General features: G+C 35.7%; 2 protein-coding genes across 3 annotated transcripts; both read right to left on the reverse strand.

Annotated features, from left to right (window-relative positions):
* Positions 1–155: 155 nt before the first annotated feature.
* LOC114751690 (uncharacterized) lies at positions 156–776 on the reverse strand. 2 transcript variants are annotated; one of them, XM_028940359.1, is made up of 2 exons: positions 418–776; positions 156–381 (listed from the first exon to the last, which is right to left on the reverse strand). In XM_028940359.1, exons 1-2 carry the CDS (start codon positions 768–770, stop codon positions 297–299), a joined length of 438 nt encoding a protein of 145 aa, XP_028796192.1. In that variant the 5' UTR covers positions 771–776; the 3' UTR covers positions 156–296. The 2 variants fall into 2 exon arrangements, with proteins under 2 accessions (XP_028796192.1, XP_028796193.1); XM_028940360.1 differs by having other exon boundaries at positions 156–378; positions 415–776.
* A 211-nt stretch (positions 777–987) lies between these two features.
* Positions 988–1,920, reverse strand: LOC114751689 (disease resistance protein ADR2-like). Its single transcript, XM_028940358.1, has 2 exons — positions 1,162–1,920; positions 988–1,074 (listed from the first exon to the last, which is right to left on the reverse strand). Exons 1-2 carry the CDS (start codon positions 1,918–1,920, stop codon positions 988–990), a joined length of 846 nt encoding a protein of 281 aa, XP_028796191.1.
* Positions 1,921–19,304: the final 17,384 nt, after the last annotated feature.

Here is a 19,304-nt window from a genome sequence, read left to right on the forward strand (position 1 = left end):
TGAATTATCACTTTCGGTTTGTGTTGACGAAAATAACAAAAGATTTAAATTTTACTGAAATGCAATGGTATTTCACTTCATTAAACGCCTTTATTCATGTTAACAAGTGCTCAGTTTTCATTTATGACAAGGTAATTAATTAAATTCTGTTTCTCTCTGAAAACCTCATCAAATGGCAAAAATTTTTGAAACAAAGACAAATATCTGGAGTGACAACTATTATATTAGAACGGAAGGAGTAGGAAGACGATGAGTCATTGTTACCTATTCTCGTCCATTTTTCTCTGGTTCTTGAATCAGCCAGTCAAATGCTCCTCCCCCAAAAAGAAGTCTACAAGTGCTCTCAGCGGAAGCTTGACCTCATCAGAAGAAGCAAGCTGGGGTTGGGTGGCTTGGTTGAAGAAACCATTGGGATGGCACCAATCTTGTATCTCTTCTTTACAAATCACTCTCCACCCACATTCCTTTACTTCCCAATCGCAATCCCAACCTTCAGCGTAAGCAGAAAATAGAATGCGAAGGGAATTGCTATGATGAGCTCTTAGGTGCCACCAACATGTTTCCTCATTTAATTCCAACACCATTATTATGCACTGCTTTTCGGAAAAGGAGAAAGGAATATCACACTCCCACTCTTCGAGTATATAATCATCATCACCTTCTGCAGCTTTACCACTCCAACCAACGTCCCAAAAACCATCACCGTAACCTGACATACGGAAGCACACAACAATTCCGCACCATTCACTGTCACGAAAATATGGAGGCATGTCCACCTCAATCTCATATTTCCTTCCCAACATATCCAAATGGCAATCTTCTTTATTTGGAAAACATGATGGCATTTCACATCCTGGAAGACTTGCGCAGAAATCTCTCAGCTGGGGAGGCCATTTAGCTCCCTGCAAACATATCAAACAATATGTTATTAACATTAATTACCCATGAAGGGAGCATGTGTGAGAAAAAAACACAGAAATAAGACACTCATACCTTGTATAGCACAGAAGGAACATATTCCTCCCCATCTTCATCCCAATCATCATCGACTTGACATCTAGTTCGCCCACGACGCTGAAATAAAAAATTAATCATGTTATGTAATTGCAGTTTTAAGGGGAAAAAATACGCATTAGAGGTTGTCGGAAGAGAAACGCATACCTCATGGTCAAGTGAAGCAACCAAATTCCATAACTGTCCATCTGATGATAATGGTTCCATTAAATCACAGCCAGAGGCATGTAATCGAATTAATCGTGGTGGGAGCCTTGGCAATGACTTAAGCCTTTTGCAGTGATTCAATGAAAGGAAGACAAGTCGAGAAAGACCAGAGAAGCAACCAATGGGTAGATTCTCAAAATCATTACCGCTTAGATCCAATACAATGAGCGATGATAAACTGTCAAAATCAGGAATCGATCCATCATCTAAGCCACACCCGCTTAAGTATAACTCCGTTAATGACATTACATTCAAGCCGGAAATTTGGTGACTTATGTGAGTCTTCAACGACTTGTCAAGATTTTCAATTTTACAGCCACTCAAATTTAAATATTCAAGACCCGTCAAGGATCCAACTGATTCAGGAAGTCTAGTTATAGAAGTAGCACCCACATCAAGATATGATAGTTTTTCCATACCTTTCCCAAACTCTGGGAGCTTTGCAACTTTTTTACACCCCCTAAGGTTTAACTTCACCAAAGAATTTGTTTCCAATCTTTTTGGTAGGATTTCAAGGTTTGCACAATGATTCAAGTCCACCTCAACAAGCTTTCCCAACTGTCCAAGGGAGGGATGAACCTTGACAAGAGATGTGCATCCACCAAGATGTAAATGTTCTAAATTTGGAGCACCTGAGAAGTCTGGACTTTCGGTCAAATTGAGAGACTTTTCCAATACGATAGATTTCAACTTTGTCATACATTAGAATCAAACAAAAGATGGTAGAGTCAGTCTAACTAAGCAGTATATCAATAAAACATGAACACAAAGATATAATTTTAAGAAAAACAATCATGCATGAAGCATCAATCTTACCTGTTTGTTGTTCCAAAGTTGTTTTATTTTGCTAAATGACATATCCATTTCAACAAGTCCATTCAGTTGAGTTTCAAGTGGAAGAGCTTTCAAAGGAGAAAATGGCCAAACAACAACTTTTAATGCACCAGCCAAAAAAGTTCCATTCACTAGGGAAATGAACGGATTGTTATATGCCGTACATAAGAAGAGCCTAAGGTTACTCATCTTTGAAAAAGCTTCAGGATGTAATTCAATTTTATCGTGCTCGTACCGAAACCAACCTTGCATAGAAATAGCTTCTATTGCCTCAGATCCCTAATAAAAATGTCATTTGCAAGAAAAATAACATGAGAATGATAAGAAAATAAAGAACATTAAAAACATCAAATGTATGTCAAGAAAATGAGATATTTAGAAAATATGGCACTCACCTTGTTATTTCCCAATACTTCCTTAATTTCCTCAAACTCCCACAACCTGCTACGCTTGCCAACATTCTTGGGAGATTCTTGCTTAACTATATTCCTACCCAAATCCTGAAGTAAATCATGCATCTCTAATGTGCCACCTTTTGTTTCAACTACTAAAGTTCTTTCAATCAAGACCTCTATTTCAATGATCGGGTTAAGACCACAAATTTTCAAAATTCGAATCACTTCTTTTTTCCGCCAACCCTTGAATAAACAAGCAATATCTAAAAATATTGCCTGTTGTTGCTCATCCAATCCATCATAACTTATTTTAAGCACTTGAGAAATATCCCTAGCAAGATAACTATTCTTCAATCCATCTAAAGTATCTTTCCACTCCGCTTTTTTCCTTTCGTGAAGAAAAGAACCCAAAGCTTCAAGTGCCAAAGGAAGACCACCTGCATGTTTAACTACACATGCAGATAACTTCAAATACTCCTCATCAGGAGGATGGCCTTTTCTGAATGCTTTGTTTGAAAAGAGTTGAAGAGATTCATCTTCTTCCATGGTTTTCATATCATATATTCTTGGTTTATCTCCTCCAAATAAGGTGAGCAAGTGTTTATCTCTCGTTGTAAAAATTATTCTGCTTCCTTCACCAAACCAATCTGGACTTTCAGCCAAATTTTTTAATTGTCTCTCATGATCTACATCATCAATGACTAGAAGAACCTTTTTATTGTGGAGACGCTTTCTTATCATCTTCATTCCTTCGTAATCATTAGGAATATTCACGGCTTTCTTTTCGAGATGAAAAAGAAGCTTTTGTTGCAAAGAGACCTTGCCTTCTTTCTCGAATGTTTCTCTAACATTATCAAGAAAGCAACACACTTCAGACTTGTGGGATAGTTTTTCAAAAACAACTCTAGCAAGAGTTGTTTTACCCACACCGCCCATACCCCATATCCCTACAAAATGTCTGTCATCCACCCCAATCTCCAAGCGAGACATCATATCACCTGCCCTTGACTCAATCCCAACCAGATTGTCAACATAAGATGGTAATTTAGGAATTATGCAAGTCCATACATTTATGACTATTTCTTCTATAAGATCTGCTTCACGCCTATAAAAAAAAAATATATATACAAAATTGTTTAACATGAGTAATATAGTCATGATAAATTAAAATAATAATGAAAAATGTGACCTTTCACGTATATTGTTTACTAAAGCTACAATGCATTTTTTGATATAACAGGGAATTGTTGACGAAATAAGAATTGATCGTTCTGCTCATTAAAATTAGAAATGGGATCATTTTACCCAAAAGACAATCGAATTATTCATAATTTTGTTGTGTCTGTATTCATCAACTGATTAATCATCAATGCGCATTGTCATTCGGTTAATCCATTCGTCATTTAAAAATTTGATTTTTCTCTTAAGAGATCAAAATGAATTCCTTCCAATTTTCTGTTGTCACAATGGAAATAGCGCTCCTCACAGATTTAAATGATGTTGTTCACAAGTATAAAGGGACTTCTAATATAAAGTAAAAAAAAAAATCTTCATAAAGAAAACTTATCATTAGGAGAAGATAATTAAATAGTGGGCTGCAGGGGATTTCATTATACGGAATATATTTCTCATAAAAATAGCTGAAAGTTAGGGGAAATGCTTATAGAAATTTCAAATAAACAATAGAAAAAATTACACTGAGAAGGATGACTGATAATTATTGTTGGGTTTTGTTAAAGCATAACATGTTATATCATATTTTGTATTAAGAGTCCGATATTGTATCAGCTATAGGTTGTCTAGAATATTCTCACCTTTACACGTGTCTAGTTTCAATAGGCTCTCAATTATTTCTGCTGATTCTTTGTAATGCGTTATGTCCTCTAGCTATTGTATTCTTGTCTATATATTCAATAAAGGAACGCAGAGCACTGTGCTTCGGATTATTCAATTCCTTTTACCCTAGCTTTTTCTATCTTGGTACCAGAGCCATGGCGGCGGCTGACTCTACCTCCTCTGCTTCAAAAACCTATAGCCTTTTTAGCTCTTCAAGCCAAACGTCTGCGATTAAGCTCGATCGCAGCAATTACCTTGTGTGGGAGTCCGTTGTCTTGCCGCTGATTGAAGGGAACCGCTTAGAAGGACACCTCAATGCCTCTGCCAGGATCCCGCCTCGCTTGCTCCCTGAAGCTGAAGGGACGAAGATGAATCCAGAATACGAGGAATGGTTTGCGGTAGATCGAATGCTGGTAGGATGGTTAAGAAACACTATGACTCAAGATGTTGGAGCACAGCTTCTTCACTGCAAAACCGCTTCAGAGCTGTGGAGTGGTGCTCGTGGACTAACTTGTGCATCGACTAAGGCAAGGATAATGGTGTACAAGACTGAGCTGCATCACACCAGGAAAAATGAATGAAGATGGAAGAGTTCCTGAGCAAAATGAAAAATATTGCAGATAAGCTTGCTCTTGCTGGAGCACCTGTCAGTGATGAGGAATTACTTCTCCATACGTTAAATGGTCTAGACGCAGAATACAACGCGATCGTTGTCAAGCTTGCTGATCAAACTGGGCTCACTTGGATTGATGCACAAGCCTCCCTTCTTTCTTTTGAAGGTCGCTTGGAACAACTTAGCCATTTTGCTTCCCTCACTATTCAGCCGAGTGCTAATGTAGCTCAACGTCAAGATACTCCGACTGGTGCCTCACCTGATCGTCGTTTTTCCGACTCTGGTTCTGGACGCAATGGTTGGCGTGGAGGTCGTGGTGCACGTGGTAGATCACGTGGTCGTCGAGGAGGGGGTAACAATGGCAGAACCTACTGCTTCTACTGTCAGCGACCAGGACATATCATGGCGAACTGCTACTATAGAAATGATCGAAACTTTATGCCCACATCAAACTATGGTCGACCTGTTGATCCTCATGCCTACTATGCTTCCCCTTACTCTGTTTCAGATCCAAATTGGTACATGGATAGCGGAGCTAATTACCATGTGACTCCTAATTCAGACAACCTTGATCAAGTAGCTCCGGTCGGTAAGTCTCATCTTTCTACTTGTACTGGTGAAAAGAGTCGGATCTTGGGTATTGGCTCAAAATTCATACCCTGCCCTACCTCTAACACTAAACTGCTTCTCAAGGATGTCTTATTAGTTCCTAATGCCACTAAAAATCTCATGAGTGTGAATAGACTTATAGAAGATAATTTTGTTGATGTGAGCTTCACTAATTCTGGGTGTACTGTGAAGGACAAAGTGACAGGGGAATTGCTGATGCAAGGAACGCCCAGGGACGGAATGTATCCAATGGGCAGTAAGGCTAAGTTTCAACCTCAAGTGCACGTTGCTCGTTTTACCGGAGATGAAGATGAAGTTAGAAATTGGCACCACAAATTAGGACATCCTAGCTTTAGAATTTTGAAAGAAATTTTGAACAGGTGTAATATGAAAATTCCTGTGAATGAAAAATACTTTTGTGAAGCCTGTCAACTTGGGAAATCAAAACATTTACCATTTACTCATTCTGTCTCTCATGCTTCTGAGCCTTTAGATTTAATTCACTCTGACTTGTGGGGACCTTCTCCAGTGCAATCTGTTCATGGACACAGGTTTTATATTCATTTTGTCGATGATTTTAGTCGCTATACTTGGATTTATCCACTAAAACACAAAGGGGAAGCTATACATGCCTTTAATCATTTCAAGGCTTTCGTTGAAAATCAATTCAACAAGAAAATTAAAGCTCTGCAGTGTGATAATGGTTCAGAGTACAAGCCTTTTGTCCCTATAGCTCAGTCTGCTGGCATCAATTTAAGATTTACTTGTCCATATACATCTCCTCAAAACGGTCGCGCAGAGAGAAAGCACCGTCACATAGTTGAGATGGGACTGACTTTACTAGCTCAAGCACATATGCCACTCACATATTGGGTGGATGCTTTCCAAGTGGCTGTCTACTTGATAAACAGATTGCCTACACCAGTATTAGAAGGCAAAACTCCTCTGTTTGAATTGTTTAAAACAGAGCCAGATTACAAATCTTTACAACCCTTTGGGTGTGCTTGTTATCCTTGCTTGAAACCTTATAATGAGCACAAATTTCAATTTCATAGTCAAAGGTGTGTCTATTTGGGTGTAGCAAATCAACAAAAAGGGTATAAATGTTTGAGCTCCACTGGGAAAATATTTGTGTCCAGACATGTGGTTTTTAATCCATCTTCCTTCCCTTTTGTCACAGGATTTTTAAATAAAAGAGCAGGTGCAAGAGAATCAGATGATGCAACGATGATAATGCCTCCACCAATGCACTCTGTGAATCTATTAACACAAAATCAGCAACCTGAAGCAAATATTGAAGTCTCCACGAGCTCTTCTTCAAATAGTACTGATTCACTCTCAAGGACTGACAGTGTATTACAAAATGGCTCTCCACCTCGAAGCCCATATGATGAAGTACCCTCTGCAGATCAGTCTATGAGTAACAGGCCCAATATTGAGGTTGAAGCCCAAAATCCACCACAAGATCCATTAAATAGACATCATATGGTTACCCGAGCCAAGGACGGAATTTACAAGCCCAAGCATCCATTTATTGGGCTTATGCAAGCGGAAGACCCAAAATCCTTGTCAAAGGCATCTGAACCCGCTTCAATCCCTATGGCTCTTTCTCTTCCTCAATGGCGGCAAGCAATGGTGGATGAGTTCAACGCCTTGCAGAAAAATAAAACCTGGGTCCTAGTGCCATACGATGGTTCACAGAAGCTTGTTGATTGTAAATGGGTCTTTAAGACCAAGTTTTGTGCAGACGGTTCTATACTGAAGCATAAAGCACGACTGGTTGCGAAAGGTTTCCAACAAGCTGCCGGAATTGACTATGGAGAAACCTTCAGCCCAGTAATCAAACCTTCGACGGTCTGAGTAGTACTTACCATTGCTGTAAGTTTTAACTGGGAAATTAGGCAGTTAGATGTAAATAATGCTTTCTTAAATGGTTTTCTCCAAGAGAGTGTATACATGAAGCAACCAGAGGGTTTTGTAGATCAGAGTCGTCCCAATCATGTCTGCCGGTTAATCAAAGCCATTTATGGGTTGAAGCAAGCACCAAGAGCATGGTATGATCGTTTGAGACTCATTTTGCAGCAGTGGGGATTCTATAATGCAAGAAGTGACACATCTCTATTTCTGCTTCGAAAGGGTAACATCACTGTCTTTGTTTTGATTTATGTGGATGACATTTTGATCACTGGAAACAATTCAGATTATCTGAGAAGTTTTGTGCAAAAACTGAATTCTATGTTCTCCTTGAAAGACCTTGGACCGCTATACTATTTTCTGGGTCTTGAAGTCTTTAGAGACAGTTCTGGAATTTTTCTGAATCAAGGGAAATATGTATTGGACCTGTTAAAGAAATTTAATATGCTAGATTGTGCCCCTGTCCCAACACCTATGGTTACAGGTAGACATTTTTCATTCGATGATGGTGAATTGATGAAAGATCCCACTCTGTACAGAAGAGCCATAGGATCTTTACAGTATTTAACAACTACTCGGCCGGATATTGCTTTTTCTATAAATAAGCTAAGTCAATTTTTATCAAATCCAACAGTAAACCATTTTCAAGCTGTCAAGCGTATACTGAGATATTTGAAAGGAACATACAGTTATAGCTTGCACATAAAACCTCTATCATCTCTACAAATTATGGCATATACTGATGCTGATTGGGCTACTGATCTTGATGACCGAAAATCCATGGGGGTTTTTGTATTTATCTGGGTAATACGTTAGTTTCCTGGTCTTCTCGCAAACAGAGGGTGGTCTCTAGATCCAGCACTGAGTCTGAATATCGAGCATTAGCTGATGGAGCTACTGAGGTAAAATGGATCACATCTTTATTATTTGAATTAGGCTTGTTTTTAAAACAACCTGCTGTGCTGTGGTGTGACAACATTAGTGCACGAGCTCTAGCTTCAAATCCAGTTCAACATAGTCGGAGCAAGCATATAGAGATTGATATTCATTTTGTTAGAGACCTGCTGGCTTCTCGATGTATTGACATCAGATATATACCTTCAAGTCATCAGGTAGCAGACTGCCTAACAAAGTCTCTTGCTCACTCTCAGTTCTCCCACTTCAGGCGCAAACTCGGGCTGTCTATCACACCCTCTCGTTTGAGGGGGAATGTTAAAGCATAACATGTTATATCATATTTTGTATTAAGAGTCCGATATTGTATCAGCTATAGGTTGTCTAGAATATTCTCACCTTTACACGTGTCTAGTTTCAATAGGCTCTCAATTATTTCTGCTGATTCTTTGTAATGCGTTTTGTCCTCTAGCTATTGTATTCTTGTCTATATATTCAATAAAGGAACGCAGAGCACTGTGCTTCGGATTATTCAATTCCTTTTACCCTAGCTTTTTCTATCTGGTTTGATTAAATTTATAATTTTGAAGGACTGAAATGTTAGCCGCGTACTATTAGGGAGTTGGGTGCCTCATTTTGCTATAAATATTACAGGTGTTTGGGAAGGAAAAAAAAGAAGAAAACAAATTGTATATTAGGTATGGAATAACACAATGGGGGTGTTCAACTCGTCTAGTCCCATCCTATAGCCTTTTTTAAAGAAATTAATTATTGATAATTATTATTATATTATTCAAATCACTTATTAATAATAATTATTTTATGTACTGATTTTCACTTTTAACTTACAGTGTTATCTCAACAAAATCGTCCTCAATAAAATGATTCATAAAACCATTATGTAGTATTTCTTTTACAGTATTGACTATGTTTATAAAAGATTTTTAAAAGAAAAAAAAATTTGATTGGCATGTTGTTGATGAATAGATTTAAATTTCAGAGTGACAACTATAGGGGAAGGGATATGAAAGTGCCACCAGTTTTTATGACGATAAGAAAGTTGGTTAGTTTATTTTGTTCGTTCAATATAATTATAGCTTTTATGGTGCCTGAAAATAAATTTTGAACAAGGTCAAAGAAAAACAATATTCACTTAGATATAGGTTCTTCAACATAATTTTCTCAACCTCATACATGCAAGCTATAAAGGAATTATTATATATAATGTAAACTCATGTAAACGAATATTACTTACAATTAATACATTAAAAATTCATTAAAATTAACAGAATCAGTAATCCATACTTCAATGAACCAATTATACAACGTTTCTTGAAGTATAACATAATAAATATATTGGCAAAAGGCTTAAAGTACATATTTACTCCTTTTAGTTTATTTCAAGTTTCAGTTTAGTATTACAAGTTTAAAGTGTGTATTTTTGGTCCATTAAATTTAATAGTGTTAACCTTGTTAACATAAAATGTTAACAGTTTCAAAATGATGATTCAGCATTTAAATATTGACATATTAATTTTTAATTTAAAATATGTAAATTAAAAAATATTTATAATAAAACCCGATTAAAGATGCCATCAAACATAATTATTTCCTATGATCAAATTTTCTAACATAGTTCTATAAGATTTACTTTTAAATTTTCATAAAATTATTAATCTAAAAATATCTTAAATTACGACTTATTAATTTTTATGTATCTTTTTAAATTATGATATTAGATTTATCATAAAATTTAACACTAATCTTTAAAATAATTATAACTTTTCAAATAATTTAAATTTTAAAATCAATGAGATAATTTTTTCCACGATAAAAAGTAAGGAAAAAATTTTTATTTCATAATTATAAAATTGAAAAATTATTAATAAAAATAAATTTTTATTTTAAATATTTTTTAGATATTTTAAATTAAAAATTAATATGTCAGCATTTCAAAACTATGTTATTATTTTAAAATGATTGAGTTAATAGTTTCTATTAGTGTTAAGTTCAAAGGACTAAAATTTTTTTTTGCCAACCAAATGATTAAAATTAATTTTATTAAGGAGAGTAAAGTGAAACTTGATGTAAATTTAAGAAATTTGAGAAATCTATACTTTATTATTAATGGGAGATTATCATCTGTGCCTATAATGGATGCTACTTTCATGTTATCATCACCTCTGCCTAAAATGATTATACACGATTTAAACCAAAACGAATCTGTGCCTCAAATAAATATAGAAAATATGATTAAACGATTGTAAAGAAAACTTACCTGCCCCTGGTGTCCCAACCAGACAAGTTGGCAATTTCACACAATGCACTTCTCCAAGTCTGCACTTTCACATTGTCCTCCCTGAATCTGTTTTCATGTTCATCCATGGCTTCCTGAAAGCGTTTTCGTTGGTGTCTTACATCGGTTGGATCAACATCATAGAATATGGGGAAAACCCGTCGATCTAATATTTTTGAAGCTTTAAGGATCTTTTGAAGTTCCTCTAAACACCACGTAGATTTTGCATAATTTTCAGAGATAACAATAACTGCACAGAGAGAATCCTCGATTGCTTGAAAGAGATCTTCTTTTATGACTTTCCCTCTCTCAAGATCTTTATCATCCTTAAATGTTTTGATGCCACTTCTTTCGAAAGCTTTATCTAAGTGATCCAAAACTTCAAGCGAGTGTCTTTCCCTGTAAAACTCAAGAACACATCATATTTCCAGTTAGGAGTTGAATTACGAGGATCAGAGCTGGAAGAAGATTCTCCTCCGGCAGTATGTGCCATAGCAGGGGTTCAGTCTTTTCGTTTTGACCAAAGAGTAATAATCTGCAACAACATATAATCATATCAGGAAAACAAGAAAATGAATCAAAGGTATGAAATTAAAACTAGTGGGGTAAAATATATAGAAGTTTTTGTGCAGATCTATAAAACTCATTATGTAGAGATCCATACTGTTGAGAAAGTTGTTGAAGCAATCTCGCTTTCTTCTCCACACTCACTGCTATTATCTGAAGACGACGAACTGCAATAAAAGGAGAGATTTGGAGGACGAAAGAGCCAACCTTTTTCCTTTCTCTTTACCTAACTTGCTACTGCCATTGACTGCAAGGCAAAGACTGACTTTAGTAGCGTGGCTTCCATGACTTTTCCTTCTTATTTACGAGAATCATCTAGTTCCGTGTCCTCAGATCACGACAGCGAGTGTCCAAGTGCGCGTTAATTGATGAGCAAGGAATGCGGGATGAGCTTTAATTCTTTAATTCTTTTATTTTCACATACTAAGAAATATTATGAAGCTATATTTTCTGCATGTGTGAAATTCTCTTTACATCTGATTATATTATTTTCTTGGTTAAGAGGATTGTTTGATGTGTTTGGAGAAGCTATCTTTGACTTGGAGAGGTATTTGTGCCGTTTGGGACTCTTTCAAAGCGGGGGTATGAAAGAAAAATTGGCAATGGTGAAACAACCTCCTTTTGGTTTGAGAATTAGTCTGAAATGAATACCCCTATAATCAATCTCATTCCAGGAAGGGAAGGACTAGTAGACTGTAATGAGAGAGTAGTGGATTATGTGGATTTTTGTGGGAATTGGAGCCATGAGAAACTAAGTGCCTGGTTGTCTCGTACAGAGGTGGAGCGTATCATGAGTGCACACCCATCCTGTGAGGAGAGAGGAGAGGATAACTTTATTTGGAAACCATCTACTGATGGGTCCTTTAACATCAAATCTACTTATTCTTTCCTTTTTGGAGGGAATGGACGAGAAGGGGACAACATCTGGAAAAGTTTATGGAGATGGCAGGTTCCAGAGAAGATTAAGTCAATCATGTGGTTGTTTACACATGGTAGGCTCCATACGGCTGAACTCAGGAAGCGAAGGAGCATTCAAGAAGATGATGCTTGCCCATTTGGATGCAATGGCGAAGAAACAGCAATGCATTTAATGCGAAATTGTAAGAATGCTGTGAACAGATGGAGATCAGTGGTCTCACTTGATGAGTGGCCATATTTCTTCACACTTCAAGGACGAGAGTGGATCGGTTGGAACCTCAAGCGTGAAGCAGGAGCTGCAAACACAAAGAAAATTCAATGGGCTATCTTGTTTGGATATATTTGCTGGGATATATGGTCTTCTTGTTGCGATAAAGTTTTTGAGACAGAGACTATCAATGCTCCAACAAACGCTCAAGACTCCTTCCATAGAGCTTGTTGGGATAAAGAAATTGTTGAGCACAGTCAATAGCCATCTAATTCTACCTTGCAGGGGAGTAATGCCATTCACACTCTGGAAAACCACGTCACACTGAAGGTAGATGGTTCGGTGCTCATGGACGGAAGAAGTAGCTGTGGAGGAGTTATAAAAGGTGAGGAAGGAAGGTGGACTTGTGGGTTTTCTTGCAAATTAACCTCAGTCCCGCCGGCAATAGCAGAACTAATTGGGATCATTAATGGATTGCAAATATACTGGAACAGAGGGTATAGGAAAATCCTAGTGTTGTCGGATTGCATAGAGGCCATTAATTTTTGTATTCGTAGCTGTGGCGTTGGACACCCGTTTAGAGATATTATATATGACACAGGGCCATATTCAATATGAACTGCCAAGTCTTAATTAGACATATGGACAGGAGTCATTTATTTGATGATGAGAGTTTAGCGAAAGCTGCTAGGTTAGAAGAAAACTTTTATATCTTTAATCAATCTCTACCTTGGATCGAAGGGGTGGGTCTTGATTAAGTTTAGTTCTTTTGTATTGGTGTTTGCCTTTGTTAAGTAATGTTATTCAGTATTATTTCAAAATAATAATAATAACAACAACAATAATAATAATAATAATAATAATCTGCAACACTTTATTTTTTCCAACACGGTTTTAGAATCCAAGAGAGAAAGGCGATGGTGTCAGCTAAAGCAGACGGAAGACGAGACAGGAGAACGAATTTGAAATTTTGATTTTTTGAATAGCTTTTTCCTTATTCACACGGTAATAACCGTCCTATTTATAAATTATTTTTAATATATTTTATACAGATTAAAAAAATTTTAAATTTCATTAATTATAATTTAAAATTTAATAAATTTTAAATTTTATTCTTATTTAATATACATTATACCCCATTTAAACAAAACCAATATAATAATAAATAAATAGTGAAATTGCACATCTACATAAAATTTCTCTCAATGCTCTATAAATAGGACCAAAAATATTTTCTCTCTCTGTTCTATAAATAAGACCAGAGGAGTACTATTAATGATCATTTATGATTAAAAAATTTGTTATGATTTTAAGCTTTAGAGATAAATCTGTAAAAAAAAAAATTTCAAAGTGTCCAAAATCCAAATCTTGTAAGTAAAAACTTTAAAGAAAACTTTTAAAATGATTTATATACAGCTTTTTAATCATGACTTATGACGTAAAAAATAAATATATAAGAAAAAATTTGTCTCTACTTGTAAATATTTTTAATCTAAAAGGCTCTAAATTTTCATCTTTAACCCAAAAAGGAAATTACGTCTTACGAGGGGAGACGCGTCGACCCCAGCCTTTGAAGAAATAATCTTGGGACCCATTATATCTTGTAATAACCGACTACCATTTCCTTCTAAGAGACGGCAAAGATGCTCCCAGATTTTTTCCTATTCGAGTGGAATGCTTAACCCCTAATAATTGTGAATAGTGATACTTCAAAACAGCAGAAAGTATTGGCGCTAAAAATTAAGTTTGATTTTGCCCGATTAATCGTGAGACCCGATACCCTTCCAAAGTCATCTAAAATTTGAGAAACTTGCTCAACCTGACTGGAGTTAGCTTGAAAGAAGAGAATTGTATCATCTGCATACATCAAATGAGACAATTCCAACGAATCCCTGGCTACTTTAATACCCTTCCATTTGCCTTGGTTCTGTAGTGATTGCAGTCCACGAAAGAGCATTTGCGCAAATAATAAAAAGATAAGGCGATGACGGGTCCCCTTGCCATAGACTTCTTTGTGGGAGAAAATGTTTAGAAAACACACCTTTTAAATTCACTTGATAGGATACAGACGTCACACACTGCATGATTAAACGTACCCATACCTCAGGAAACTGCATTGTCTTTAAAGTATATTCAAGAAAATCCCAAGCCATGGAATCATATGCCTTAGTGAAGTCAACTTTTGAAGCAGCCCAGCAAGTGTTCCCTCTCCTCATGCAGTGAATTTAATGAAGAACTCGAGAAACAATCAAAAAGTTATCAGAGATCAAACGCCCCTTTGAAAACGCACTTTGCTATGGAGCAATATAATCCCCGAAAAAGATTGCAAACCGTTACGGGTAGCTTTGCAATGATCTTATAACTGACATTGCATAAGCTTATAAGCCTCTGGTCCCTAAAAGACAGCACTCAAACATTTGGGAATTAAAGTGATAATGGACCGATTTAGCTCCTTCAACAAAAAATCAGATGCTGAACCATAGAACAAATATCTTTTTTCAACAAATCCCAGTTCCTTTGAACGAAACGAGCATAAAAACCTTCTATTCCAGAAGCACTCTCTGCTGGCAATTGAAAAACCGCTTCCTGAATTTCATCCATCGTAAATTCTTTGTGGCAGAAAATTCCTATGAGATTAAGATAAAACAGGAATAGGAATATTTTGTAGCCAAGGAACAGGCACTGCAAAAATAGAGGAAAAATAGGTAACTGCTTGCTCACTGAAGATTTGCTCATCCTCAATCCAATTCCCCTGATTATCCTTAACTCGAGTCAGACTCTTGGCGCCTGCCTTCTTTTAACACACGAATGAAAATATTTCGTATTTGCATCACCATGATTAAACCATAACATTTATGCACGTTGTCCCATAAAGTTTCCAGACATACATAGAGAAATTCGAAATTGTGCCTCAATTGAATCTCCTCCTCTTGATGATTTAGAAAATCTGTCATCGTAAAACCTCTGTTAGTTCATTTCTAACTCCTGAATTTTGGCACCTATTGAACCAACCTCTGTTCCACTCCATTAACCAAAGACCTCATAGTTCTGGCTAGTTTAGTCTTAAGTCGGAAGGCCGCAGAACCCGTAATGTGAGTATTCAAGCATTGAGGAATAATATCATGAGCCTGCTGAAAAGATTCCCAAATAACTTCATACTTAGAATAAGGTCTTCGTTTCATACCATTCTTTTCTTCTGAAGTAAGTAAAATAGGTGTATGGTCAGAACCAGCTCTAAGGAAAACAACAATTCTGGTATTTTAGAGCATGGAAAACCAAGGTGATTATATAAGGCGTTATCCAATCTAGCCCAAACCCTCTGGCGACCACCTCTATTATTAGACCAAGTAAACCATTGCCCTTCTTGAGGAACATCATACGGTCGTCTACACTAATCTGTTTCTGGATTCTTGCAAATGGCTTAATCCGAATGAATTGACCATGGGGTATATATTTGTCCAAGTATCAACTGCATTTATTTGTCTTCTTCATCTTCTTGAAATAACCATATCCTTGTGATATATCACCTACCTCTAGTTAAGATCTAGTTGACTAATTTAGAGATATTAAGAAAGTTACTAAATTATTTAATTATAGCATATATTACATGATCTCTCTAAAATATTCATCCAGACCATTATATTATATATCAATTTATAAGTGAGACAAATTAATTTAGATAAAAATGATAAATATGAATAGTTTAAAGTACTTTAGTAACTTTCTTAATTTTTTTGAATTAGTCGATTGGGTCTTATATTAAGAGCTGGATGCAGTAATTATTTTCTTGATTTAGTATCAACGTAGAAATAAATATAAGATTAAATTGCTCACGCAAATTGAGTTATGTCTCTTTAGTTCTCCATATTTTTATATGCTCTGTTTCATTGGAATCCATACATCAATATGTTACATGCCTAAATCTTCTATTGCTATTTGATACCATCGATATTAAATCAATCCATCTAGCTAATTTGTTCAGTCAAGTCGTATAGTTTTATGAAACTTTGTTATCCAATTCTCTTTCAAAATTTGAAACAGGGGAGGGGCGTTCTGCTAGAGGGTTGAGCCAAAGTGAAGGTTTTCGGGCTTCATTATGTTTAACGATCTCTTGCTTCATTCTCCTCTCTAGCTCCTTCATTTCACAATCGTTACCTTTCCTACATTGAATTCAACTCTTTCTTTTCGCCATTTCCCTCTAAGCTTGCATATAAGTATTTAGAGATCCTGATTATAGTTTAATTTCATAACTGTTTCTTTTTATTTTCCCCTTTTTTCTATTTTATTATGATAAGTAATATGATTATGCAAGTTGTTGAAAATCACTATTGGGACCGACAAACCAAGAGGTCAAAAACGTGCAATAATGGCATATCAAGGAGTCCTCAAGCTCTCCTAAATGGAAATATGATCTTTTCTTGAGTTTTACAAGGCAAGACACTTGAGCCAATCTTAGGTACGTAGAAGTGGTATCACAATTTTCACTTTAGAAGTGATGAAATAAAGAGAAGTTATGAAAAATATATTGTAGAGAATATATTTTTCTTGAAAGTAACTGAAAGTCAGGGATAAAGGTTTACAGAATTTTCGAATAATAATTGCATTATATCACCGCGTAAAATAAGTGATCAACTAGAAATTTCTCGTGTGATGCACGGACTAGTATATTTAATTAGATATGAAATTAAACAATATTTACTTTTAATTTAATATATTTAAATTTCTATTAAGATATTATTCAAATTTAAAATTAATTATTAATTTTTTCATCTGAGCCTCTAGTTGAAATCCTATTCAATTATAGTGCTTTCCATTTAATTCAATATATTTAAATCCCAATCAAGATATTATTGAAATCTTATTAATTGAATATATTCAGATCCTAAATTATTATACCTAACTCATTTTCAAATGAACTAGATATTACAAGATTTTAAGAATACAGGTGATGATTGATGGTTTGTGTGTGTGTGTGTGTGTGTGATGTACGTGTATCTGAACAAAAAACGAGAAGAAAGGAAAAAATTCATCATAAAAACCAAACTTAGAGTCCCTTGTCAATATTCTAAGGGTCACAGTTGAAATGCGGATGGCGGGCGAATGGGTTACCACAAGCAGAGGTTGCTGCTTGTGTTATTAATTTTAATTAATCATTCTCAACCATTTGATAACTTGTGATGAGTATTAATTTGATGCACGGAATAATAGGAAATATGTTTCTCATATTCATTTTATTTTCTTTACTTCTGTCATTGTGAATTGTGATAACTCCATTGTCTTTTTTTAGTTGTAATTTCATATATGGTTGCTGTTACATGTAACGCTCTCGAAGAGTTTCTGAACAAACATCTGGGCTTGTAGAAGCTTTTGACAACTTCATTCAATATCTTTGGTAACCTAATATCATTAACAGAGTTAGACTTAAGCTAATGCGGCATTAGTTATTACATTCTGGTTGCTTCTTCTAAACTTTTTCATCTACACTGATATGTTTTTGGATTCTTGCAAATGTCTTAATCCGAATTAATTGACCATGAGGTATGTTTGTCCAACTATCAACTATATTTATTTGTCTCTTCGTCTTCTTGAAATAACCATATCCTTGTGGTTTAATTGTTTTCCTGATTTAGTATCAACGTAGAACTAAATATGTGATTAAATTGCTCACGCACGTTGAGTTATGTCTCTTTAATTCTCTGTATAATCATTATTAAATAATTTATCTAATTTGTTCAGCGAAGTTGTGTAGTCTTATGTGCTAACTTAAACTTGTAATTATGTATGAAACCTGGATCCTATTCTCTTCCAAAATTCGAAACAGGGGAATTGTGTTCTGTTGAAGGGTTGATCCAAATTAATTGAAGGTTTTCGAGCTTCATTCTATCTGATATTCTCTGCTTCATCCTCCTCTCTAGCTCATATATTTCACAGTAGCCTGGTTGCTTTTCCTACATTAATTTAAACAAAAGCGAAATACACTTTCAATCTTGCCCAGTGAATTCAGACATTTCTTTTCACCATTTCCCTGTAAGCTTCTATATAAGTAATTAGAGACCCTGCACTTTTTTTTAAAAAAAAAAAAACCAACTCAGTATGTCCCTTAGTCCAATTTCATATAACCAGTTCTTTTTATTATCCTTTTTTCTTCTTTGTTTACTATGGTAAGTAATATGATTATGCTGCTGAAAATCACTACCGGGATAGACCAAGAGGTCAAAAATCTACAATGACATACCCAAGAGAGGAGTCCTCGAGGGCTTGTACATATATAATTCAATCCCAAAATGGAAATATGATCTTTTATTGAGTTTTAGAAACCAAGACACTAGGGTAAGTTTTTTTTTACAGACCACTTGTATGCTGACTGTAAGTGGGTAGAGTGGTATCATAGTTTTTAGTGATGAAAGAAAAAGAGAGGATAAGTTAGGACGCAACAATTCTACAGCAATCGAGGATTTTACAAACCTAGCTAATTTTACAAACCTAACTTAGTCCAGCTTCATAATGAACTTGCGAAGCATTCTCCAGGAAAGCTTGAGATTGCACCACTTTTGTATGTCTTCTTTACATATCACTCTCCACCCACTTCCCTTTATTTCCATCTTATCAGTATCCACGTATGTTGAAAATTTAATGTGAAGGGAATTGCTATGATGAGCTCTTAGGTGTCGCCGGCATGTTTCCTCATTTAATTCCAACACCATTATGCACTGGTTAGCCATAGGATAACTAAAGACGAAAATCGAATGCCTGCCCAAGTTGTTTATATAATCATCATTATCTTCTGCAGCTTTACTACTCCAATCAATCTCCATGTCACCATGACCTGAGATAAGGAAACAAACAGCAATTCCGCACCATTTACTATCGCAGCAAGGTATGTCCACTTTTATCACATATTCATGTTTCCCTCGCTTCTGATAATCTTCTTTATCTTGAAACCATGATGGCATTTAGCATCCAGGAATAATTGCATAGGAATCTCTCGGGGCAACACAT

This window comes from Neltuma alba, unplaced genomic scaffold (genome assembly GCF_004799145.2).
Source record: "Neltuma alba isolate B1F8T4 unplaced genomic scaffold, ASM479914v2 tig00007024_pilon, whole genome shotgun sequence".
NCBI classification, from domain to species: domain Eukaryota; kingdom Viridiplantae; phylum Streptophyta; class Magnoliopsida; order Fabales; family Fabaceae; genus Neltuma; species Neltuma alba.